General features: G+C 46.2%; 1 protein-coding gene across 2 annotated transcripts in view; it reads right to left on the bottom strand.

Moving 5' to 3' along the window:
• The window catches only part of Chd1l (chromodomain helicase DNA binding protein 1 like), a 50,907-nt gene extending 26,732 nt beyond the window's left edge, over positions 1-24,175 (bottom strand). The window contains exons 1-9 of one of the 2 annotated variants that reach the window (XM_075981828.1): positions 24,026-24,175; positions 18,535-18,647; positions 15,267-15,373; positions 14,642-14,756; positions 13,807-13,838; positions 9,886-9,967; positions 5,064-5,226; positions 2,278-2,433; positions 1,606-1,698 (exon numbers count right to left, since the gene is read on the bottom strand). In XM_075981828.1, coding sequence (XP_075837943.1) covers positions 1,606-1,698; positions 2,278-2,433; positions 5,064-5,226; positions 9,886-9,967; positions 13,807-13,838; positions 14,642-14,756; positions 15,267-15,373; positions 18,535-18,647; positions 24,026-24,134 — 970 coding nt within the window. In that variant the 5' untranslated portion in view covers positions 24,135-24,175. Of the gene's footprint in view, positions 1-1,605; positions 1,699-2,277; positions 2,434-5,059; positions 5,227-9,885; positions 9,968-13,806; positions 13,839-14,641; positions 14,757-15,266; positions 15,374-18,534; positions 18,648-24,025 lie in introns of both variants that reach the window. The other variant, XM_075981827.1, reaches the window with a different exon arrangement.
• Positions 24,176-27,177: the final 3,002 nt, after the last annotated feature.

Genomic DNA, 27,177 nt, shown 5'->3' with positions numbered 1-27,177 from the left:
TGTTATAGGCAAGAAACCTAAACTAGAGTCCAGGCTCTCTAGAGAAGTGAACCAAAAACAGTTCAGAGATGGCATATACATTCCGAGGTATGAGGCAGCGGTCAGAATTACATTACCTGAGAGCTGCTTTTAAAATCTACAAGTTCCCATCCATTACAACAAACAAAAGCCAAATGTGCATTGGATTAAGAGTCCATGAATTGTTTAAACAGCGGCAGCATTAGGAACTCTACCTGACTGCAACAAACCTCTACACTAGGCCTTCCTACGATAGGGACTACGTGCCCAGAAGTCCTAGGATTGTCCCTGGGCTTCCAATAAGAGCATATTTTTAAATTACCAGCTTTGGTGGGTGTGCTGGCTCAGGCCTTTAATACAGCACTTCTAATGCAGAGTCAAGCGGACTGAATATTCACGAGTTTGAGGCTAGTCAGGACTTAGAATAAGCTTCAGGCCAAGCTAAACTACACAGTGAGACCTACTTCAAAACAGAGAGGGGGAGGGGGAGGAAAAATTGAAGAGAGAAAAAAGAAGGAAGAAAAAGAAAGAAAGAAAAAAATTTAAACAAAGGTCCCAGCTTAAATGAAAATTAAAATCTAGGCCGGGCGGTGGTGGCGCACGGCTTTAATCCTAGCACTTGGGAGGCAGAGGCAGGGGGATCTCTGTGAGTTCGAGGCCAGCCTGGTCTACAAGAGCTAGTTCCAGGACAGGAACCAAAAAGCTACGGAGAAACCCTGTCTCGAAAAATCCAAAAAAAAAAAAGAAAAGAAAAAGAAAATTAAAATCTAATCTACAGGTGGAGGCCTAAGGTGGCACTTAGAAACACGATGTCAGTAAGACATGGGCAGTGCAGGGGACAGATGTGGTCAGAAACACGATGTCAGTAAGACATGGGCAGTGCAGGGGACAGATGTGGTCAGAAACACGGACGTCAGTAGGACACGGGCAGTCCAGGGGACAGATGTGGTCAGAAACACGGACGTCAGTAGGACACAGGCAGTACAGGGGACAGATGTGGTCAGAAACACGGACGTCAGTAGGACACAGGCAGTACAGGGGGCAGATGTGGTCAGAAACACAGACATCAGTAGGACACGGGCAGTACAGGGGGACAGCTGAGGCAGGCAGGCAAGACGAAGTGCTCCATGGAGACCAAGAGTGTTTCAGAAAGCAATGGCACCCTTGCCACAGTCTCTGAGGGACTGACTGGACCATGACACTAGACAACCGCCAGTACAGAGATGTCCGGTACACCCATAATGTGGTGAAGAAGGGCTGACTGAGTGGGCTCAAGACAAGGAGACATGAACTGTGAGGAAACACTCAGATCTGTAGAGCCACTGGTTTCGAGTCTCCAAAACCGTCAATGCATTGAGAAAAATGAGTTAGTGAAAAAAACCTTAAGAACGTGTCCACCTTCCGGGAGAACAAAGAGATGGGGCAAACACAACGCAGGATCTGTGACTGGATCTTGGAGTTGAAAAGGAAAAGAAAAACATGATCTGAGTGGATTGAACAAGGGTGAAGGGCATGCCTCACCGTGGTTTGGGCCACGGACCGTAAGCAAAGCGGTAACGTGGCAGGGCAGAGCCCCGCAACTCTCACCATCGAACAGATACGGGTGGTCCACGCACTTCCGAAGCTGCGTGAGGATGTTCTGCAGCTTGACTTTCTTTGCCGTCTCATTCTCAAATGCATCTGAAATCGTAAAGACCACAAGAAAGATGGATTACAGAGCAACCCACCCTCCCAAGTCCAGAGCCTCACACGGGACCTCAAACCCTGTGTAACTGCTCAGACTAAACTGGACACCTGTGTGAAACTGCTTAGCCATCTCTCTCTTTTAAGAAGGAACAATAAACCGTAAGTTGGATGTAGTGAACTTGAGTACCCTTTCTTCAGACATCTGATCTTCCCACTGTAACGGATCCAGAGGCACGGGACAACTATAAAATGGAAATCAAGAGGTCATGCTGTTGCCTCTCCCTCCTCAGCGAATCTGAGCCAACAGCATTTTGCAGCTCGTTAAGTCTCCAATGGGCTGGAAAGACAGAGGGCAGGACTAGAGTACTTAGAAGTGCTTGCTTCAAGGCAGCAAGGGGAATGGGGCCAGAGGAGACGGAGTCTGAGACACTGCCACACTCACTGTGGTAGACCTGAGAATCACCCAGCATCTCCACTCCCTCCTTGCTGGAGAGGGGGAGAGCGCCTGATGATTGCACACTTCCTACATGAAAACCACACTCATTCGGCTTCTGAACAGACGCATCCCCATACCTAGGTCTTTCATCAAGATGGCCTTGTAGTACTTCTTCTGTAGCGCTGACATGCCATGGTATATCACCACCTCTGTCTTCTTGGGAAGCTCCGTGGCTACCTGGGCTTTCACTCGTCTTAGGAGAAATGGCTGCAAGAGTCTGTGTAGCTCACTTGCTGCTTAAGAAGAAAAACTGGAGTTTACAATCGAGGTATTCAGCAATCTGAATTCTGAGTCGGGACAGTGATCTTTCATATTCCAGACACTCCTGGACGCACAGCAGGGCTTAGGTCCCTGCTAATTCATCCCAAGTTGAAAAATGTGTTTAACATACTTAATCTACCAAACATCATGGCTTATCCTAGTGTACCTTAAAAATGCTCTGAACACTTCACTAGTCTTCAGTGGGGCAAAATAAACCCAACTTACTAAAATAAAATAAATAAATAAATACAGTGCTGAAAGCCAGCAAGCCAGTCAATGGGCAAAGGTGTTTGCTGTCACGTGTGGTGAGAGAGCTTGATCCCTAGAACCTACACGGTAGGAGAAAACTGACTCCCACGAGTTGTCCTCTGACGTCCACACATGTGCTATAGTACATACAGAGAGAGAGAGAGTAAATATAAACGATATCACTCAAAAGCAGACTAATTCTTATCATTCACTGGCCGCTCTATTCAAGCAGGTCTGGCAGCACAGGGCACTGTCAAGTCTCACTCTCATGGCTGCCTGGAAATCTGTGAGTGCTGATGCCGCCCAGCTGGACAAGAGGCAATCTTACATCACCTCCCCCAGGGAAAGAGAACCTTCCCGGGCTTTAACCGCTAGGCAGTATCCTACAGCTCTGTGCCTTGTGATCTTTATCTAGTCATCTATGGTGGACAGTTAGTTCTGCCTTGGCTACTATGAAGAGAGTGACGTGGGTATGGTTTAGTTTCCTTTGGACCCAATTTGGACTGCTATTCTGAATGGCAGTTGCATTTTTAGGTTTCTGAGGTACCTTGGTACTGTATTGTTTACACTAGTTTATATTCACCCCATCATCAGTGGGGTTCCCTTTCTCCACATCCTTGCTGGCATTTGTAGGGGTTTTGGGGGAGGGGTCTTTTAAATAACAGCCATCCCACTGGGGTGAATAGTATCTCATTGTCTTTTTTATATTTTTGCATGCATTTATTTACCATTATGTGTATTAGTGTTCTGCTGGCGTGTCTATAACGACACCATGTGTGAGATACGTCCAGAGGTTGGACGAGGGCAGCTCCCTGGAACGGGAGCTATACATGTTGCGAGCTGCTATGTGGGTGCTGGGAACCCAACCCAGATCCTCTGAAAGAGCAGTGAGTGATTTTACCCAGAGTCCAACTTCCAGTCCTCACTGTGCCTTTGATTCACATTTCCCTAACAACTACCAATACTGAGCACTTACATATACATATATATTTAATAATAATACTGTGCTGTATAGCTCAAAATAAGCCTTTACTGATTTTCTTCTTTGACAACTTCGTGCACATTTGCAGTGTGCTCTGGTAGAGAAAAAGCATTTGAAAGCGCTCATCGTCAAGAAATGATAAAAGTTCAACTGACGATATGCCAACTACCTGAGCTGATCACTACCCAATGCAATTAAGACTCAATTCGAAACACTGCACTGCACCTCATAACTGTGCAAACGCTAGGTGTCAAGAGCAGGTCAAAGTTCACACACATTTTCTCTGAATGTGCATTTCAGCCAAGTCACCTGTCCTTCCCTCTCCACCTGTCACAGCTCTGAACCCAGGAACCAGGGACACTTAACAAACTCTCTTCTTACTAACTGTCCTGTTTCTCGGAGGCTCTCCTAATCCCGGGGTGATTTTGCATTTATTCTTATTGCTCAGCAATGCGGCTTAGAAAGGTGTAACTGCCCATTGCAATAGCAAAGTCAGGTGCAGCGCACGAGTCAAGCCTCGGACACAAGCCACAGAGCTGACCACCAAGGCTGTCAGCATTCAAATTTGGCTCTTTTGACGTCAAATCGCTTGTTCCCTCACCAGGTATATGGAACTTCTAAAACCATCCTAAATCAGAATTACACTCCATGTTAAGACTGCCAGATACAGAAAATAAAACACGCAGGACAAGTAGCCAGCTGACCTGGAATTTCACGTAACAACGAACTATTGTAATACAATATGCTCATGTAATATTTGACTGGATATCTGAAACTTACCTGGCAACTCTAACCATGTGAGTTCTGCGGGAGAAATCTTTAGCCTAGGGTGTTCTACTGGGAAACCTCTTCCAACTCATTCTTACCCAATATATACAAAATAAAAACACTGTATAAGCATCCTAGGGTAATATCAAAGATATCCAGATATTCAGATAATTCTGTGAGACACAGGGGCAAAGGTACAAGAGAAAGCTGCCACCGCCATAAAGGATGATGAAGTCCTCCCCGCCCGCCACACACACACACACACACACACACACACACACACACACACACACACGTCTCCATCCCATCTCTGTTAAACTCTTGGCTTTGGTGCACGATTTAAAAGAGGCACCCGTGCCGCAGAACACTGACAGCAGGGCCTGTAGTAAGCACCCTCCTACCTCTTCCAGAATGATCTATGAGTCCAGACAGCAGAGCACAGGCAGACAAGCGAAGCCAATGAGGCACCTAACACTGGCCCTTTGGCTTCTGGCTCCTTAGCTCCCTGGTCTTCTGGTCATCTCCTCTATCTATATCTGTTAGACACGAGGGCAGTTTCTGTGTCACGCCCTCCTGGGGATGATCAGGAAGAGAGGAACCTGCCTGATTTGGACTCTTTCTCAATGTCCTGGTACCGCTGGACAAAGTCTTCCACCTGCTCCCTGCAGAAGAGATCAGGCTCCACGACGCTGAGGAGGGAGTAGAGCTCCTGGAGGCTGTTCTGGATGGGTGTTCCGGTGAGCAGGAGGCGGAAGACCACTGAGAACTTAAACACAGACCAACAAGATCAGAAGTCTGCCACCGCGGGAGGAAAGACTGGGTTGCCCAACAAAGAGCAACATGGCCACAGCACAGAACACCGGGAGGCTCGGGTGCAGGCTGTGTGTTTTACTTGATGAAGGAAACGACTTTGGGTTCAGCTGTAAGGAGCAGAAAAGGGTCCTCCAAGAAGACAGTGCTGTAAGGATGCAGGTCACATCACTTCCCAAGCAAGTGTTACAGAGCGGTCAATCCGTTCCCGCTATTCAACCTTGGAAAGTTAAATTACAGGATGCACCTCACATGGGGAAGCTACCAAAGCAACTGAGACAAGGACATATGTACACATGGAGCTGAGGAAGCAAAAAGCTAACACACCAGGCCCCTCCACACATGGAGCTGAGGAAGAAAAATGTTAATGCTCCACTACAGGTAAAGAACAAGATCAATACCAAAACAGTGCCTTTTGCAAAACTTGATGGCGTACCAAGACTTCTGGATGCTTCTGGACTCTCTGCCACATGACAGTTCCAAACAGAAGAGACTTCTTTAAACTTTCAGAAACAAATGAGAAATCCAAAAACAAGTGGTGCGGGAGAATTGTCTATATTCTGTCAATCATGTATTTTAATAAAACACTGATTGGCCAGGCAGGAAGTATAGGTGGGTCAACCATACAGGAAGTAGAGGTGGGGCAATGAGAACAGGAGAATGCTGGAGAGGAGGAAGCCCATTCCTTCCATTCCTGCCTAGACTCTGAAGAAGCAACATGTGATCTGCCCCGCTGTGAAAAGTACTGAGTCACAAGGCAAACATAGATAAGAATAATGGATTAATATAAGCTACATAAGCTAATGAGTAACCTGAGCTAATGGGCCAATCAGTTTTATAACTTACGGAGATCTCTGTGTGATTTTCTTTGCGGCTTGCCAGCTGTGGAGTACTGGGCGGGACAGAAACCCCAAGAAGCCAAGCCAGCCCTTCATGTTACAAATAAGGAATTTCCTTTATCAGTGATTACATACTAGTAATTAGTAATGAAATTTAAAAGTTAAGGAGAACAATAACAACAGATTACTCCTCCCTTGAGACACCTCGTACTCTTGGGAGTTCTTTCTCATTTTTCTTAGTCTTTTTCCTTTGCTCAAAAAAAAAAAAAGAACAACATTATCAAGAAATATTAGATCTGGACGGTGGAACATGCCTTTAATCACAGCACTCGGGAGAAAGGAGCAGTCATATTTCTGAGTTTGAGGATAGCCTAGTCTATTGAGCAAGTTCTAGGATAGCCTGCGATACATAAAGAAACCCTGACTTAAGAAAGAGATATTAATTAGATCAAGGAAGGGCTGGAAAGATGGCTCAGCAGTTAAGAGCACTACCTGCTCTTCCAAAGGTCCTGAGTTCAATTCCCAGCAACCGCATGGTGGCTCACAACCATCTGTAATGAGGTCTGGTGCCCTCTTCTGGCCTGCAGGCATACACACAGACAGAATACTGTATACATAATAAATAAAAAAAATTTTTAATCTTTTTAAAAAATTAGATCAAGGATGATTGACCTCTGAACTGACATAACAATAACCATCAAAATTAATTTAAGAAAATAGGAGAGCCATATACCACATATGTATGCTATTTTAAATAAAAAATACAGTGAGCATTACACACACACAGAGGACATACTGGAGCACTAATGCAGGAGTGGTGCAATGTCTTTGCTTATCTTTTGGCTGGGGAGGGATCATCAGACAACACACTGCTTTTGCAGGACGAAAGGGCAATGTGATACAACCAACGAAACTGATTGCAACAGTTCCAGCCATCTCATTCATTATCTACCCATTTGTGCCTGCTCTGCCTGCTGGACAATGTTTCTGTGATGTAGGAGTGATTTCTTTCTAATCTGTTGCTTTCATTGGTTAATTAATAAAGAAACTGCCTTGGCCCATTTCTCCCAGAATGCTGGGAGAAAGAAGCTGAGTCAGGCAGTCGCCATGATTCTTCCACCAGACACAGATGCAGGTTAAGATCTTCCCTGGTAAGCCACCTTGTGGGGCTACACAGAATATTAGAAATGGGTTAGATCAATATGTAAGAGCTAGCCAATAAGAGGCTGGAACTAATGGGCCAGGCAGAATTTAAAAGAATACAGTTTCCGTGTAATTATTTCGGGGCATAAGCTAGCCATGCGGGAGCCGGGCAGCCGCGTGGCCGGGTGCTGGGAATGAAGCCCACCGCTCCTCTCAACATTTCTGAAGTGTTTCAACTACATGGACTGAGTCCTTTTAGTTCAGTAACCAGAATCTTTCAAGTGTATTTCAGCGAAGAGCCGAAGTGGTCAAAGAACAGAAGGCTACAAAGGTGACTACTAGTCACAATATTTAGCTTTCCTAGGATATGAGTTGAGTTTCTGATTCAAAGTTTGGCATCAAAACTTAAGAGTTGAAAAAAAATCAGAGACAATCTGTCTTTATAGTACTTTATAAGTTCCGTGTATAAAATATTGTATGAGCACATTCCTTATTAAATATTAAACATTCTTCCACATAACTTTTTATGACAGCTTTGGTTGTAAATGTACTGTGGGTATGAAACATAAATCCCAGCACCGACTCTCCATTTTCATATTTAGGTCACTTTCAACTTTCATAAACAATATTAAGGGGAAAAACAGAAAGAATCCCCCTTCCCACTGTGCTGTCTAAAAATAAATGGTTTTGTTTGATTGTTGGACATTTTGCTTTCTTTTGGGGCTGGGGAGGAGAGGCATGTCTCACTGTCCTGGAACTCACTCTGTAGACCAGGCTGGCCTCAAATGCATAGAGATCCACCTGCCTCTGCCTTCCAGGTGCCGGGATTAAAGACCTGCGCTACCACCGCCCACCTAAATAAATGTTAACGATCTGTACTTCAAGCCTCGCCTAGAAAGGAATGCTGACCTGTCCAGAGAAGTCTCCTCGCTCCATCCTCTGAGCCTGGGCTTCCTGATGAAAAGTATGTGCAGGCTCTGAAGACAGTTATAAAACTCAGGCTCCCCGTTTCAAACCCACAAGCCTAGGGTCCCTTTACAGTATCTGTTTCTCCTCTCAATGTACATCAGTAATTTGCATATGAGTTTATTAAGAACTCTCTTACAAGGAGAGATACCTAGATATGACCGCTGCTATGGCTTGAATGTGCTCCCTCCAAAGCACAGGTGTTGCCAACATGCCAAGTATCAGGAGGTGTCCCTCCAAGAGGCAATGAGGCCACTTTTGAGGGGGATCGAGGGCCTTTTAAAAGACTCAATGAGCGAGCTTTCTCTTCTTTCTCTTGCCCTTCTGCCACCACACAGTCCCTACAACCTTGACCTGGTTTCCAGCCTTCAGAGCTGAGGTTAACAAACATCTGTTCAGTATGACCCAGCCTGTGGTATTGCCCTAAAGTAGCACCGGTGGAGTAATATAAAACCTCCTGGGAAGGAGATACTAGTAAGGGTCCCGAAGAGAAGGTGATGGCACCAAAAAGCAAGAGGATGCCTATGAGGGCGCAGGAATCTACAGAGAATGTATCTGCCTTCACCTCCCAAAGCTGCAACTTCCAGGCCAGGAACTACAGAACTCAGATCAAGGGTCTCCTTTCAAATGCCCTCTAGATGTAAGGGATTTACTATGGGATGGGACCAAACTTAATCACCACAGAACTGATGTGTAGTCTCTTGAATGAACAAGCCTTTCAACTAGGAGGAAGACAGTCTACTTATCGTATCTTAGAAAAAACAACCCAAAACAAAACAAACAAAAAACGAGAAAATCATTCTCATGTTTTCAGAACAGTGGGAGAGGCCAAGAGAGGATGAGGACAACATATCATATTTACAAGAGACAAAGACCAGGAGGATGACGGTGACACTCAATGGTTTGCAGCTGGTCTTCATGTGAGCTGCATCGGTGAACTGGGGAGAGGCACAATATGCCCAATCTATCTGCTACCACATTGATCTATAGTGAGGTTATCTCCGTAAAGAGGTCCAAGACAATCCAAAGGAAACTGAAATGCACTTTACTGGGGTGGGGTCGCATTTGATAACCAGATTTTAACAAACATTATCTTACGAAGGATAAGACGAAAGACAGTACATACTTTCTGGTGGCCTCCCATGAATGTTCACTTAGCCCTGCAGCAATCTCACTAAAAAGAAAAGTTTCAATTAAATCTCTGCTATTCAGGCCTAAAGTATCTTGTAAAAGGCTCTGACTGCGCAGCCTCCTCCGCCACCTGGGTACCAGGATTACATGCGTGCACCACTGCCCTGGCTAACGTTTTTTAGGAGGAGGGATGAGTAAGAGGGGCTCCTGAGCATTGTCAGGGCAATGAAATCACTACACGTGACACCGCAGTGGTGGGCAGACGTCATTACGTATTTCTCCCAACCAAGCAGCGTCTACAGCATCAAAAGTGAATCTGTCAGCTACAGCTTCTGAGCGACAATGTTGACAGTGTTCCGACACCTGTGACAAATTCACTGCTCTGACGGGTGCTGGTCAACGAGGAAGATATAGTGGGGACAAGGGGCCACTCTGTACCTTCTGCTCAATTCTTCTGTAAAACTAAAACCACCCTGTAAAGATGATCTCCAACAGCAAGCAGTTAGACAAAAGCCCAGGCTACCCTGCGGATTTACCTCTGAAAGTGTCCTGTGCAGCAGGGAGCTCTGGTTTTTCAATCTATGAGCTTCGTCCACAGCCAGAACACTCCAAGAGAAGCTGCGAGAGAAAATCCACTTTTAGCTTCGTGCAACTCATTCGCGTCTCCCAACCACCTCGTTATGAAGCCACAGCTACTGTTAGACTAACCACAGGCCTGGCCTTAGAAGCACGCCCGAATCACCTCCCCACTGAGACACAGCCCTGTGCACGGACATCAGCTGCGGGAGTGGGTGCACACAAGGGGCTTTCCCCCAAGACATAAAAGATGGGAGGGAGGGAGGGAGGGAGGGAGGAGCCAAAGCCAGAGAGAAAGGAGAAACATTTATAACCATGTGCCAGGTACTAAACTGGTAGCTCTGTGTGTTTAGTCCAAAAGAACATGATGGATAGACAGGATCGGGCTAATAAGGAGATGAAGACTTGGAAAGGTTAGGTGATCTGGTCAGGCTCACAAAAGCAGAAACGGGAGTCGAGACAGCTGCAACCCAGAGGACAAAGAAGCGGGTTTAAGCAAGAAGTGCGGAACAGGCCCAGGCCCAGTGTCTCCCCCTTGGTGACACCGAGGTCCACAGTGACCTCAGAATGTGATCTGTTGGACAGTAGCTAGCAAGAGCAAGTGACCGGTTTCAGTCATGAAAGTACATACAGATATACACATACATATATTTCTATACTGCCTATGCCTTATTATGTCGCTCAAGCAAGCCTCAATTTTGCAATCCTCCTGCCTCAGTCTCCTAAGTGTTATGTCATCAGCATAAACCAATTTTACACTTTGGCTATAGAAGCACATTTTTAACAGGTACTTTTGAGAACCTGTTACAATCTTCCCCAAATATGGTAAGCGTGTGTGTGTGTGTGTATGTTCTAGGATATATGTGAATATGTTCTAGGATGTATTACTTAAAAACAACAAAAATTGAAAATAACTTAAATATCTAAGAATAGGCGATAAAACGACTATATAAAAAGGCATATACGGTCACTGTAACACAAATGATGGCTGGGTGTGAGGGAACACAACTGAAATCATAGCACTTGGGAGGCAGAGGTAGAAGGACACCACCTTTGAGGGCAGCCTTAGTTACACAGCAAGGCCAGCCAGGGCTACATGCAAAACACTGTCTCAAAACAAACAAACAAACAAAATATAAATATTGTATGTTCTTGAAAATTACAAAAAAATAAGTTAAAACGTAGAACATACTAAGACTGTTAGTTTTACTAGTAATAATTCTAGGATATTACATTATATTTTAATTTTTTTATATTTATGGGGTAGGGACGTGTGTGCCACAGTGTGTGGTCAGAGGATGACTTGCAAAAGTTGATTCTTTTCTTTCCCAGGTGGGTTCTGGGATAGAACTCAGATCTTCTGTCTTGGTCTATATAGAAGATTCTATCTCAGACAGACAGACAAAGAAACCATGGGGTGGAAAGAAAATTCCTCTGAACTCAGAGAAAGACGTTATGCAGAGGCTGGCTTAAGAAAAGGAAGTCTTCTCCTAAGGTACAAAAAGAGAAGACGAGAAGAGCCATGTCAACAGAAGAGGATCACGGAGGTTTGCAGATGGGGGGAGGACAAGGAGCCCAGGGAGAGCACAAGGAATCCAGGGGACCAGGAGCAGATGCATGTAAGATTGGTAACATGCAGAGGTCTCCACAGTGGGGCAGCAGTCATGAGAGAAGGTTACCACAAACAGGTGGCCCGGTTCCCTGAAGGAGACATGTTTATACATGCGAATATCCAAAAATACTTATTAAACGAAACAAGGCTACAAGAAGGTGAATGTGGAAAAATTAAATACACTGGGTCAAATCATCATCAAAGGATGCTCTTAAGAGGCCCCCCGAAGAGACTTTGTGAGTCTGTAATCCAAAAGATGCTGGGCTGTTTATACCGCTAGCATGCATAGTCTGAAATATCCACAATGCATCTCTTCAGTACAGACATTACATTCCCCTGCCATCCTCAGTAAGGACGACACAGCAATTGGAGACAGAATCTTAGCTAACCGTGAAAGAATACATCTATGTCGTGGGACTCATACCGAGTCAGCATTATAAATGCTCCTTGGTTATTTGGGTTCTTAAATCCTCCTGCCAGTATGCTTAGAACCGATTACCTCAGATAGAAAGGCAGTATTTCTCCCTAGAAATGTGACATTCCAGAACTTCAAAAGAGGCTGGCTAGCACTAATGCTGACTTAGGAGGCCTGCTTTGCCATTTTTAACATTAGCTATAGAGCTAACCTTGGTTGCCGACTCACGCATCCAGGAAGAGGGAACCTCAACTGCGGTATCCTCCATCAGACTGGACTGTGGGCATGCATGTCTGCAAGGCGGTATCCTCCACCAGACTGGACTGTGGGTATGCATGTCTACAAGGCATCTTCTTAATTGCTGATATAGGAGGGCCCAGCCCACGGTGAGTGGTGTCATCCCTAGGCCTGCTGTATTAGAAAAAGTCACTGAGGAAGTCAAGAAGAACAGGCCAGGAAGCAGAGTTCCTCCATGATATCTGCTTCGAGCTCCTGCCGTGGTTTCCCTCTGTGATGAACTGTAAGCCGTAAGACAAAATAAGCCCTTTCCTTCTCAGGTTGCCTTTGGGCATGTGCTTATCACAGCACTGGAGCCTCTGTGGGTTACCTAAGCTTCATCTTCTTTATCTGCAAAGCAGAGGGCACACACTTTGGAGGGTCTTGATGAGCTCTTAAATTTGTATCGTGAGTGTGTGTGTGTGTGTGTGTGTGTGTGTGTGTGTGTGTGCGCAAGCACATGTGAGACAGTGAGACAGGAAGAGAGCGAGGACACAGAAGAGGTGTATGTGCAAGAGAGAGAGAGAGACAATGTGCAGGCAAACGCACACCATGGTGCACCTGTGGAGGTCAGAGGACAAAGTTCAGGAGCTTTTTTAATTACACGCATGTGCACAAGAGTACAGGTGCCTGCAGATGCCAGATGCATTGAATTCGCCTGCAGGTGGCGTTAGAGTTACATGTGTTTGGGAGCCGGTCCCTTGAGTGCTCTTTCAGATCTGCTGAAAGGCAGCAAGCGCTCTGACCACTGCGCCACCCCTTCAGCCCCTGGGGACATTTCTCATTCCCGAACTGGACTTTGTCTTTGTAGGTTTGCTCTGTAACCAGTTTTCCTGGCATTGCTGGGCATTCTCAGTCTCTTTCCGACAGATGAGCACACACTGAGGAAGGGAGGGAGCTGACACAGCCGGTGAAAGCAATGGATGAGCGAGCCTGGGGGCCTGAGCTGGATCCCTGCAACCCATGGGAAAAGCCAATATGGGAGTGCATCTGTGGTCCCAGCACTCCTGCGGCAACATAGGGCACAGAGACAAGAACTGGACAGACCCTCGAGGGTCAGCTGGTCTGGAGTAAGCCACACAATGACAGACAGGAGAAAGCCAATGAAACAGTGGGAGATAGAGAGTCAGCTTGCACACACAGGCAGACACAACAGACATACAGACAGACAGACAGACAGACACACACACACACACACACACACACACACAGTGAGGGCAGGCGAGCAGGCAGACAAACCACTTATAAAAAGAAAATGGCTAGGACACTATGAACTCACAAGCAGAACACTTGCCTAGCATGTGCAAATCCTTAATTTTAATCTCTAGTACCCTCCACCAAATAAAATTATATTAAAATAGACAGGAAAAGAGAGAAAGGCATGCATTCCTCTTGAGGAAAAGATAATATTGCTCACTTGAATGAAACAAGACACTCATCAGAAGTCCTAACATCTACATTAGTCATCAATACTCCAAAGTTAGACAAATGCAGAGAGGGGCAGGCGACCACAGTATGAACGGAACACAAGACTTTACGGCTCATGCAGCAGTCCCTGGGGCAGCTCAACCTACTCACGATTTCAGAAATGAGGCATCCTTCAAGCAAATCTGAAAAAGTAAGGACAAGAAGTTAACAAATCGCAGTGCTGACAAGCTACTTCCTGTGGTTACTGTCTCCGATTGCAGCGGTTGGTCCTGCCTTTCCTTCACCACCTCAGACACAAAGCTCTGAGCCTCCTAAGTCCAAATGAAAGGGAGTCTGGCTAAGGGGAAGGTCTTGCTTACAGGACCCCCAGCAGAGAGGCCTGTGGGCAGGTCTGTGGGGCATCTCCTTGATTGATGATTGATGGGGATGAGGCTAGCTCACGGTGGATAGCTCACTGGGCTGGTGGTCCTGGGTTCTGAGCAAGCCAGAAAGCAGCCCTCTCCACAGTCTCTACATCAGCTCCTGCCTTGAGTTCCTGCCCTGACTTTCCTCAGTGATGGGCCATTACCTGGAAGGGTAAGATGAAATAAACCCTTTCCTCCCCATGCTGCTTTGGTCATGGTGTTGATCACAGCAAGGGAAACCCTAACTAAGACATTAAGTGTCCTCCATTCCTGTGCTCCAGTTACCAAAAGAGAACCCCTTTCCCTCACCACCTCTATTCATCAACCAAGAGGCAGCTCAGGCATCACTTCCGAGGCCCCTCCCCATGAAGCAGTGGGAATGAGAGGGAAGGAAACTAACCCACATGAAGTCCCATAATCCTTTACTTCTACAGTCACAAAGCTTCTCTGAGGATGTGATGGAGAGTCACTTCCCTCCCTCCAGACCCCCAAAAGTATGCTCTGTTTAAACAGAACTGTAGTGGCTTTAACAACTTCTTCCGCCCAGGTCAGGAGTTCTTGCTAGAGAAGCTGACGGTTACCTCATAGGTAGTCAGCAGCACGTGAAATCGAGACTCCTGTCGTAGGTCTTGCTGAAGGTGGGTTCTTTCCTCCTTGTCACCCACGTATGTCACACAGGACAGACCTGGAGCAAATCTGGGGCAAAGAAAAGAGATGAACAGAGCAAATGCTAGAGCCACGGGACAGGGCAGGTTTCCTGGAAAACCACACATCACGAGATAGGCCAAGAGCAGACCCTGGGTGGCCTTGCACCAGAGAGCCCTGGGGACTCCAAATCACACCTAGTCACTGCTAAGCCTCAGGAAAGGCCCTGACAGAAATGTTCACACATTAGAGTGAGGTCAAAAGGCCTTGTGTTGACTTTGGAAAAAGAAACCTCCCACATCAGCCACCTCCGACATCAATATGGGAAGGACAGCTCCCCTTCAGTTCACCAAACTTCACTAAAAATGAGCACCAACCTTTAAACTGTCAAACAGTAATGGTAACACCTGGACCCTCCTGTGCTGGGTACCCAGTGTCTACCTACCTTGCTTCAATTCAGGCCTTTCTAGAATAAACTCATTAATTGTGTAAGACACTATTATTCTATCACATTTTCTTAAGGAATGCAAAGAATAAAATTTCATCTAATTTATTCTGTACCTCTCCAGCTCTTCTTTCCAGTTGCTCAAAACGGACAAGGGACAAAGAATCAGAAACGGCCCTTCATCGTTCAGTCTTCCCACCAAGTAAACGAGGAAAGCGATGGTCTGGAACACAGCAAAGGACGTCCATTCTGATCCATTTCCTCATGAAAGATAACCACGCATGCGCGCAAACACACATGAACACACACCTACATGCAACTTGTTTTACAATGAAATTGTGTACAATCTTTTCCACGTTAAGGAGTATGCTTCTCCTTGGGAGAATCAAGGAAGCCTCAGGAAACCTGCCAAGGGGATTTTAGGCATTGAGTTATTTAAGTAGTTAGTAAGCTGTGAGGATCAGTATTTATGTAACTGAACCTCTAATGCAAAGAAAAAAGCCAGGGAAGAATAGAAATCAAGGGAAACAAGGCTCCTGGTGGACAAGGTCATCCCAGCAACCCTCTAAAATAAAATGCCAGTAGTACCAGGACATGACTGTAAGAATGGCCCACATGTAGTGACTATCTGTGCTGGCTGGGTTCACCCGATGAGGATGGATCCTCCTTCCTAAGCCCCTCCCCTCTTTCCCTACACCTTTCCTCCCTTCTACGTGTACTTGAAGTCTGTTCTTTTGGCTGGACATTCTCTGAGGCCCAGTTTTATAACAGCAGAGAAAACATGCTTTCCTGGAATGTAGGCCCATATTTCTCGGTATGGCACAAGAGCCATTAGCCCGGTCTGAGCTGATCACGGAACTCTGCAGACCAGCTGTCTCTGCCTAACAATAGCCAGGATGTGCTGCTCCTAGTTTCTTTTGTTATAAATGTAAATTACCTGAGAAGAGATGTTGGCTAAAGCTGATGGCTTAAGAGTTTAGAGGTTCGGTGCTTCCTCCCTTTATAATTTGGAGGATGTCTTATAAAGATGCTAACTCATGGCCTACCTGACTGCTAGATGCAGATGTGACCTGAGCCCGAGGCACCTGGTTGCCTAGGAGACAGCCTAATGTGTTCCTGCTCTATTGATGTGAGGATATATAAGCTGTTTGGAGAATAAATGAGAGATCTTTGGAGAGAGAGATCTTGCCCTTCCATGATGACTGTGTAAATTGTGTAGGATTATTCCTCGCGACTCCGTTCCAGTCCAGTTAGGGAATCTGTGTTGGACCCACACGGGGTCCGACACTGGAACACATATTATAGTAGGGAAATCCCAGTAAGTTATGGATAAAATGGAAGTCTCTGTAAGCCCAAAGACTTCCTTCAGGACACGTCTGTATACACTGCTGAAAGGTGATCCATTGCATGGTAAAAATAAAGACACGAGGAGATGCTGTGTCCAAATGCGGAGGTATTTCTATGGGGTGAGGGAGAGACAGTCATAAACATAAATCAAGACCCTGAGAAAGCGACATGCCAAAATATTTTATCAAGATTAATTTACAAAAGCACAAGAAGGGTCTTTCACCTATAAAACATTTAAGTTGGGATAGTTGCAAAACACAAAATGCAAAGTTACAATGGCAACATCAAACTGACAAAATTCAGACTGTCTGCAATGCATGCGCACTGCTGTTTATGACTATGGCCGGAAAACCCTGAAGAGAGGCAACTGGTAGCCGGTTTTTAAAATAGATGGGTTTATAGTAGAATAACTTCCTGCTAAAATTATTTGTGCAATTGGACCTCCCAGCACACACCCAGGGCAAACTTCTCTGGGTGACTGGGTTGTGTCACAGCTGCTTCCTTCAGCTGCCCTCAAGATGCCACTTGAGAAAGCTCATGTCTATCGCCACACAGCAGAGAGGGCAACAAAACGTCTGGAGTCCCAGCTGGGTTCTGAGAAGCACTAAATGAAGAAAGACCACGAGTTCTACATAATTCCTTCCAGAAAACTGAACACACCCTGACTCGTTCTGTGAGGTTGGCACTAACCCTGTGTGAACACCGCAAAGAAATACGACGAGGGCACGCCAGACCATATCATCTTCATGATATAGATGCATAAATTCTAAACAAACCTTTACCAAACCAGATTTGGGGGTGGCACATGTGGGGGAAGCTAAAGACTGAAAGGCAGAGACAAGTAGGATTCATTCTGGGTGAGGTCAGGAGGACAAGGACTGAGACAGGTGGCACATGGGAGGTTCTGCACTGATACAAGAGTCTATTAAGGGGGGCTGGAGAGATGGCTCAGAGGTTAAGAGTATTGCCTGCTCTTCCAAAGGTCCTGAGTTCAATTCCCAGCAACTACATGGTGGCTCACCACCATCTGTAATGGGGTCTGGTGCCCTCTTCTAGCCTGCAGGCATACACACAGACAGAATATTGTATACATAATAAATAAATAAATATTTTTAAAAAAAAGAGTCTATTAAGTTTGGGTCCTCACGGCAGCCAGGATGCCCTCTCCAGAGGTCACGCTGCTCTCTGAGTAACACCTGGATGGATGAGCAAAGTGTGCCTGCTCAAGTGAGGTAGTCTCCAACCTAAGACCAGGCTGGGCTCTGCACAGCTTCAGACCGAGGTTGGTACAAACAGCGTGAGTCTTGGAAGGGGGCGGTTAGCTTCTGTTCCCTGTGGTCACTTGTGAAACCTCTCCAGACTCGGAAATGCCTATCACCCTGGTTTTTAATTGGCTTGCCTGTGCTGTGTATCCTGACTATGTTGACTTTAATATTCTATAGATTAGTAAACCCGTGTAATTAACCATGAGACATGATGTAACTGGACTCCCTATTGACCCAAACCCACAGATGACATGTCAACCCAAGGCAGTTTTGCTGATCATCCAGACAAAAGTGTCAATATCAATACTCCAGCTGCCTAACAATGCCCCACCATTTTGACTCTCCAGGTTTCGATCAGTTGGCTGAGTGAATCTGAAACCACAGGTCCCACATTCACCCTATGCTGTCCCGACAGAGACCCAGAAAGCAGACCCATAAAGTACTGCTAAGGAAGTCGAAGTCAACTTGACGCCAGGGCAGGCAAATTTCTTTTCTATGGAGAAAAGCCCTGAACCAGGCCCTTTAACTGGTCTCATAATTAAGCATGCCTTCTCCCAGACACGTTTTAAAAAAAAAATAAGTAAATAAAACAACAAAACAGGCCAAACAATGGTGGTGGCACAATTTTTAAAAACCCGAAATAGAAAAGGCAACTCTCATCATGTTGCTCTATGTACTTCACACCCTGGTCAGGCACACACGCTGCGATGAGCGGGTGAAAACAGCCATGAATGGCGTGGCGGTGAACTCTGCTCCCCTCATGGTGGCGTACCTGGCAGGTCTTCCCCAGGCCCATCTCGTCTCCCAGGATACAGCCATTTTGGCCCTGGAAGCACTGGGCTAGCCAATTGACTCCTTCCAGTTGATAAGTGCGCAGATGAATCCCTAGAAAAGAAAGACAGAAGTGGTCCAAGGAACAGAACTTGCAGCAGGCTCCAGGTTCTAAGACGGCCTCAACTCCCACGCTCCAAACCCGACCCGGAAGCACTGGCTCACGTCCCAGCTACTTTTGATGCAGACTCGGTGGCCAGCTATCATTTGTTCAAACGCCTAAAGCACGCTGTCATTGTCACCTGATACACCTGACAGAGGTCTTCTGAGGTGCTGACCTCTGTGGCTAAAGTCTCCCACCGTTATTCACTCCTGGGAGTAAGCATTACTAAAGCAACTAACTGATCGACAGCTGGCACACGGACTGTGCATGCTAAGGAAAGATGCGGTCAGGACGACTTTAGACCATGCTTCAACATGGAACAGTGCTACAGAAGGAGTATCCACAGTGCCTGGATGAGACATGTCCTCATGGCCCATGTATTTGGACACTTGGTCCCCAGCAAGAGATAACTGTTTGGGTAGTGTTAGGTCTCAAACCTGGGACAAAGGACTGAGCTGCTGCTATTTCACACACGGAAGCAGACACTGGTGACAACTTCTCCCTGCGATCCTCAGTCCTACCTGTTCCAGGGTCCTCCTGGCTGGCATACTCCACCCCTACCCTAAATTTCTCCCGCACAGGGGCTTGGCTGCCCTTCCCCCAGCCACCCTTTCCTATATTATGCAGCCATTTGGTTTACTTGGTTATTTCATCTACTCTCATGATCTGTCTCTTAGCCCAGGCTGCCCCTCTTGGTCGACAACTGCTCTCGCCTCCCCGTTAATCTCAAAGACGGGAGGAGAAAGACCACTGATCCAAATCATCATGGCCAAATTATTGAATGCAAGCGATTAATTAAATCAAGTTTTTTAATTTGTGTACATGAGCTGCCTCCCCTACAGTGGGGTTCAAGAGGTCAGCACTGGATATGAGGAAGACAAGGTTTTTATAGCTCAGGGGTAGGGGGTTCCCAAATGGGGGGCTAGGAGGGCAAAATAGGTGGGTGGTGGGTTACAGGAGCAGAACATAAGGGGGGGGTGCCCCTTTAAGGAAGCAAGCTGGAGGGGAAACAAACCACTGCCTGGAGCACATATCAAGGCATGCCACTCCAAGATGTCCTGTGGCTGTCCTGCGCCAAATCACGTGCTTGCCTTCCTACAGCTAGGTCATAGCAAAACCACAGGAATCGGGAAATACATTGTTTTCTAACCTTAGGCAGAGAACCAAAGTGACAGAACAACCAGCCAACAAAATGACTGGAGGGAGAGGCAGGCAGATCTCTGAGTTCAAGGCCAGCCAGGTCTACAGAGTGAGTTCCAGGATAGTTATCACACCAAAAAAGTTCCTAAGGTGCCTTTTGAACCCAAAGATGAATAAGCAAACATAACCAAACAAAATTCTAGTGAACAATAAAATAGCCATTTTATATTCTCAAACTGGAAACGAATGCTCAATATATGGAAATATATAAACATTTTACCCTCTGTATTGTAGATACACTATCTAGAGTACTTAAGCAACCACGTTGTGGCCTGGAGAGTTGGCTCAGAGGGTAAGAACATTTGCTGATTTTACAGAGGACCTGGGTTTCCCAGCACCCACAGGGTAGCTCACAACTATCTGTAACTCCAGTCCCAGGGGATCCAATGTCCTCTTCTGACTGCCATGGATGCCAGGAACACAACTGCAGACATATAAGGAGGCAAAACATGCATACACATAAAATAATAAATCTAATACAATATTAAATCCACAGCTATAAAAAAAAGTGTTACTTATGAAAGCAAAAATTAAAAATAACCTAATAGCCAAGAAGGGCTGCCTAAACTATGGATCAATATATGAAATTATTCAAAATTATGGTTTCAATAACATATCCATATGGAACCCCAGTTATGGACCTCCCTAAACATGGGCATATAGGACCAGATACTGGCAAGACAGAAGGTGTACTGGAAGGATTGTAAAGTAAAATTTCTTTTTCGTGAGCATAAATTATTTCATGAACTCATACTGGAAGGAAAGGCCTGAATGCTCTCAATGGATTGACAACTTAGAATATTGCATTTATTCAGGCAAACAGAAAGAGCAACTATAAGTTTTAATATTCAGTACTGGCTCTATCTATCTTCTTTACCTGTGCTAAGCATCATAAACACACACCCCAACACATGCTTCTGCATTTGGTGTTCTATCCCATGCATTCAAACCTGCAACTTCTTGTCTGCTCACTTCCTTTTACCAAGAATGCACCTACACATATATGCCCCTCCTGATGTGTTAAATGCAGCCTGATTTGATCTGCACCTATTTCTGGGCCTTCCGCATAATTTAAAGTATCATTCCCATGGGCTGGAGAGATAGCGCAGCTGTCAAGAGCACTTCCAGAGGTCCTGAGTTCAAGTCTCAGCAACCACAAGGTGACTTACAACCATCTGTAATGAGATCTGATGCCTCTCTGGCCTGCAGGCAGACATGCAGAGTACTCATACAAAAAGAGAGAGAGAGAGAGATAAGAGGTAAAGTAACATTCTGAAGGCCACTGGCAAGCAAATAGGCACATAGACAACATTAATCAAGAATCAAGATATGCTGAACACACAAAGACCAGTTCACAAAGCCAGATTTAGATACAAAATGGAGGAAAGGTAACGGGAGAGGAAGTCTTGCCAGGGCGGTGGGAAGGAAAGACCTGCTCAACCAGAGAAAAACCAAGCCTGGTACAGGAAACCTGGCTAACTACTTAGAAGGAGAGAGGAAGGTAAAAAAACAATAAGGGTATCTTCTGTGGGACAATGGTCTTATACCCTGTAAAGTTTTACAAGTTGTACCGGTTTAATAAAAATGATGATTGGCCAGTACCCAGGCAAGAAGTAGAGGCGGGACAAAGAGAACAGGAGAATTCTGGAAAGAGGAAAGGCTCAGTCTGCAGTTGTCATCCAGACACAGAGGAAGCAAGATGAGAATGCCTCGCTGATAAAAGGTACCAAGCCATGTGGCTAACACAAACAAGAATTATGGGCTAATGTAAGTTATAAGAATAAGAAACCTGAGCTAAAAGGCCAACCAGTTTATTATTAATGTAAGTCTCGGTGTTTCTTTGGGACCAGGCAGGACAGAAACCTCAGTCAACAGATATCTGAAAAAGCCACAAAGAATCATACTATTAACTCTCTAAAAATAAAACAAACCCATAATACACATTATATATATATATATATCTTTAACAAACCTCTTCTGGGCTGACAATGCTCCTTCTCAGAGCCAAGACCACCTAACAAAAACTCCAAAATCAGACATGAGAAGCCCTCTTTTTAGTTGTTGGTCAGGGCTGTCCAGGAGATTCCCAAAACATACAGCTCACTGCTGTTTCCCTGGCTGCCCACCAGAGGTAGAAGGTAAGTAAGTGCCTATTGCTGAAGACACCATGCACTTCAGAAACAGGGCCCAGACACCCCTGGGCTGGAACTGATCTGAATGCCCTCTCCCTTAGCTCTCATGGTATACTAGAAGGCATCACGCAAGCTTCCAAAGGTCAGAGGCAACCAACAGTCTTACCCAGCTATGCCGCCGATGAGCCAAACCAACAACCAGCATGCCATCAAGAGGCACAGTAATGGCATGCATACCTGGGTGGTAACCAGCAGCTCTCTTACTGGACTTAAGATCTACTCAACAAGAGGGCGACCATGCCTGGTCCTGGAATTTAAGATAACTACTCACTGATAGTGAAGTCATGGTTACTGGAGGAGAATTACACCCACTAATGTACTAAGCCAGCATAATCCCTAATGATCTATCAACATTTATCCTTCTAACCACGGGTAAGAACAGTCCTCACCCCTTGTCAAGGACACTTCTCTTTGCAACAGACTTGAGACCACCAATACAGAACCAATCAAACTGCAGATTTGTGGAACCCAGTCTCAATAAATACATCTACAAAACGCTCCCACACCTAAGGCTCAGAGAACATGGTGAACATGGGGGAAGAAAGATTTTTAGAGCTAGTGGATCAGGGACTTTGCTGTGAAATTGGGTCTCCTAAGTAACACCAGAAGTTATGGTCAGTCTCACCAAAATGACTGCCTAAACATGAGAATGATACCAAGGAACAGGCCAAAATGGACAAAGAGAAGCCCACGAGGCCTCAACGCCACACAAAAACACTTTAGGCTACTGAGGAGAGCTAGAGCAAAATAACTGGTCTTCTCCAATTGGTTGTCCACTGCCACACGGTCAGCCCTGAAAACATACATACAAGTGACATTAAACAGACAAGTTACACTTAGGAATGTATGTGTGTGTGTGTGTGTGTGTGTGTGTGTGTATGTATATGCATAAAATAACAATTAAATGGGAAAAAAAGAGGCCACGAATTTAAATGAGAGCAAGGAAGGGTTTATGGGAGCGTTGGGGGGGGAGTGGGGGAGATTTGTTATATTTATAATCTCAAAAATAAAAATTTAAAAGTTGACTATAAAAGAAAAACACTGATATGAACTGCCTGGTCTGCAGGACTCCAGGAATCACCTTTCTCTTCCACCTCCTCATCATCTGCACCTGTCCTTCCTCTAAGCAGAAGGAAAGGCACTTTTTATTTTACTTTTTTAAGACAGGGTCTCTCTATTATACAGTACTGGCTGCCCGGGAACTCGCTCTGTAGACCAGGCTGGCCCCGACAGAGATCGGCTAGTCTCTGACACACGAGTGACTTGAGGCGTGCGCCACCGCCTGGCAGAAAGGCTCCTTCTGTTGCTTTTCCAGAACAAGCCCTTCACATGTTCGTGGTACTTGGCACACCGAATAAGTTAAGTCAATGCTTCTTTATAACTTTCAAAAGCACTTGTCCGCTAGTTAAGAGACTGGGTCCGAGGACCGGTATTAATTTTGCTTCTCTGCACCCTACAGCTCACAGTTCGCTCTGCTCTCGACAGAAATAAATAATGGCCACAGTGTGATGACTGATGAGACGTTCTGACTTTCCGTTAAGCCAGCACACATTCCCAGGAAAGGATGCTGGGGGCGCGGAACAGAGTGGGAGCCCTGGGAAGCGGGGGCTCCGGGTCCAACTGGGGTCTGCACACCCGGAGCCTACACAGCTGGGCTCCGAACACATGGGGCTCGTAAGCACAAGCGGGCTTAACACGAACGCACTGGAGGGAACGACAGGACAAACTTTAGGAGGCTCGGCGTCCTACACAGCTCTGAGAGTTAATTATGGAGCTGCAACAAGTAAGTGCGCCTGCACAGTTGGCGGGGGAACCGCGAACTGGGAGGAGTTAGAGCGGCCGGGACGTTCCAGGCTGCCGGGCCGGTCCCCGCATGGGCCTGCGCCTCCCGGCGCTTTCCCGGCTCCCGCCCGTCCCCGGCCTCGCCGGCCGCTCACCCGTCAGGCCCCACTGCTGTAAGTCCTGCTCCTGCACCCGCGTCCGCACCGCCTCGGGTCCGCTCTCGGCTGGCAGCGCCCGCAGGAAGCGCGGCAAGTCCCCCGCCATCCCCAGAGAGGCTCCGCCCCGGCCCCGCGCCTTCCTCCCGCGCGCGGGCGCGCCGAGTGCAGCGCGCCGCCAGAGGGCGCGCTCCCACGCCGCCGAAGCACGCAGGTGCGGAAGGCCAGGGCTCTAGCAGTGCGCTGTGACTAAGGGCACAGAGGCTGTCATTGCTAAAAACTCTGACTCCTAGGGTAGCTAACAGCAGGCTCCAGGCTTGGTCACCTCCGCCTCATTTCTTATCTGTCTCCTTTAAACTTTGGGCCAGATTCTGAGCAGCTCTGCATGTGTTGTTAAGGGGTGTATGCCCCAAAACCAGTAATACAAGGTGGACTGAAAACACCAACATAAGACTAACTTTTATCTCTCGTAAGATATGTTAGGGACCAGACACTTAGGAAAAGAACCCGAGGATACATTCCTGTAATCTTAACACAGGGAAGAGTGAGGCAGGAGAATTGAGAGTTCAGGCTAACCTGAGCTACATAGGAGGAATGTGTTAATAGATAATAGCTACCAAAGCTCAGTGAGCATCTGCTTGCCCCGAATGCCCCAAGCGCTGGGTTTGATCCCCAAGGCCGTATTAGTTGGGCATAATGGCGCCTGTAATCCTAGCACTGGGGAGGTGGGATCAGGAGGAACAAGGTCATCTCCAGTAACAGGGCAAGTTCAAAATCAGCCTAGGATACATAAAATCTTGTCTTAAAAAATACATAAGTAGGGGCTGGAGAGGTGGCTCAGAGGTTAAGAGCATTGCCTGCTTCTTCCAAAGGTCCTGAGTTCAATTCCCAGCAACCACATGGTGGCTCACAGCCATCTGTAATGGGGTCTGGTGCCCTCTGCTGGCCTGCAGGCATACACATAGACAGAATATTGTATACATAATAAGATAAATATTTTTTTAAAAAAAAATACACAAGTAAGGTGTGAGAGAGCTTTCCCCCCAACAAGATTCCAAGAGTAGCCTTGCAGACAGAATGTCCGTGTGTGGTAAAACCATTGGCCATGTCCTATGAAGGACCAAAGCTGTTTCCGGATATAGTTCCAGTCCCGTAATTGGCTAAGGGAATTGACCTCTGCCATCATGAAGATGTCTCCAGGAACACTCAGAGCCTAACCTGAGGCTATTATCAACCAGGTCAAGGGGGCGGTGTCCTGTACGGGATCTCAAATCCCTGCTGCGTCCCTCTGGAATCAAGTTACCACCTGGATTACATCTGGGTTAAAGATGAACTCAAAATGAAGACTGTGTTCTCAGTGGGCACATGCGGACTCCTTTTTACAATACGAAGCAGAGTGTGCCCTTATAGGAAGATAGAGTGCCAACTGTCCCTTACCAGTGAAGCTGAACGCACTTGGCCCCACTTTTCCAGTAGAGCCTGTATTAAACAAATTCCTTTCTTCGCTGTTGTATTTTTCCATTTGATTTTTTGGAGGTGAACAGCTGGACCTGGTTTGTTGAGAGCCCCCCAAATCATGACTATGGCAGCACTCTGATCATTCATTCTCTTGCCTCCCCAAGTTGCCCGATTGGCTGAACTGTTTACCAAGGGGTTGGCTTGTGAGTGTCTTTGTTATTTCACCCAACACTGGTGACTGTCAAGCACCAGATTCCGCCCATGCTGGGGAAATAGAATTCAGTAACAGTCCAAGCAGACAATGCTAGCTGGAGCCTGAGACACTCTCCACTCACAAGAGCTGGCTTCTTGTCGTGTGAAGCCAAGTTTGAGATATATTGAGAAAGTGATTGTACATAGTGTATACTTAAGCTTGGGTAAGAGGAGAGACTTGCCTGGGTGTCTCAACAATAGCTACCCACGTGATTTGTGATTTGTGGGGCTCTCGGGGTTACTTTGCTCAGAAGTTCTAGCTTAAAGACATCTTCAGGGATTAAACAGAGTTTTAAATTATGTTTAAAAATATGGCCGGATTATCTTATGTCTCTTACAGCATTCTCTTGGGCAAATGAATCATAAGGGACTTCATGAGGAACAGAGTTCAGGTTTGGGGATGAGAGAGGAGTATTGATTTAAGATGAAAGTCAAAGGCCACCTATTTTGGCCTTAAGCATGGTTTAATTAGTTGTCCGACGTAGCGCCCCTGAGATGGCTCAGAGGGTAAAGAGGCTTGCCACCCATGCCTGAAGGCCTGCCCCACCCCTGGAACCCACATAGTGGAAGGAGAGAATTGACTCTCGTGGGTTAGCTTCAGACCTACAAACACACACACACACACACACACACACACACACTGTGGTTCCTCCCTCGATTCAATAATAAATAATTTTAAAAAGAGTGATCGAGGCTTAACAAAAGCAAACAACACGGCACAGTTGGGCTAGACTGTGTGTGTAGGACAGCTTTTCTATGTCAGTGCTCCCTCAACACCTTGGGACAGATGTGTGACTTTCAGGAGCTCCTCTAGAAGGACTTGGCACCTGGCCTCCCTGTGTGACTTCATCCTCCAGATTCTAATCTGCTAAAGTGACACTGTCAACCACTTGCCACTTAATCAAAAGCATTCGTATTTCTTTCCAACTTGAAGTAATCCAGAGATAAGATGCTAGCTTTAAACTAAATAGATCGTTGACACATTGAGCCTGACATTTAAGACACAGCTAAGAGAAATAACTGGGAAGTGCACATGAGCGATTTACTCTGGATCTTATATGAAATGACTCTGTAGAGGGCAGGGTGGAAGCAGAGAGACAAAAGGCCATTACAGAAGCCTCGGCAGGGGATGGTGGTTTAGTCAGCATGATGCAGGGAGTCGCTACACTGAGCAGGCCAAGGCCCTAGGAGTCACCGATAGAGAAGTGCAATGAAGGAGGCTGGCTTTGGGGACTCTGTCTGAGTACAGGGCACAAGAAGTCACGTGAAGGAAAGAAGACAAAATGAGGGATTTGGAGACTGTCAAGAGTCCCCATGTGTGCTGGAAGTGCATGAAGCTAGAGGGGTTCCCATTCACTATTGGCGGGAACACAAATTAGCACAATCATGAAAATGATGGGTTCCTCATAGGTCTAGAAATAGAACAGCAATATGGTCTAGCA

This window comes from Microtus pennsylvanicus, chromosome 7, assembly GCF_037038515.1.
Source record: "Microtus pennsylvanicus isolate mMicPen1 chromosome 7, mMicPen1.hap1, whole genome shotgun sequence".
NCBI classification, from domain to species: Eukaryota; Metazoa; Chordata; class Mammalia; order Rodentia; family Cricetidae; genus Microtus; species Microtus pennsylvanicus.
This window is presented reverse-complemented; position numbering and strand designations above follow the sequence as displayed.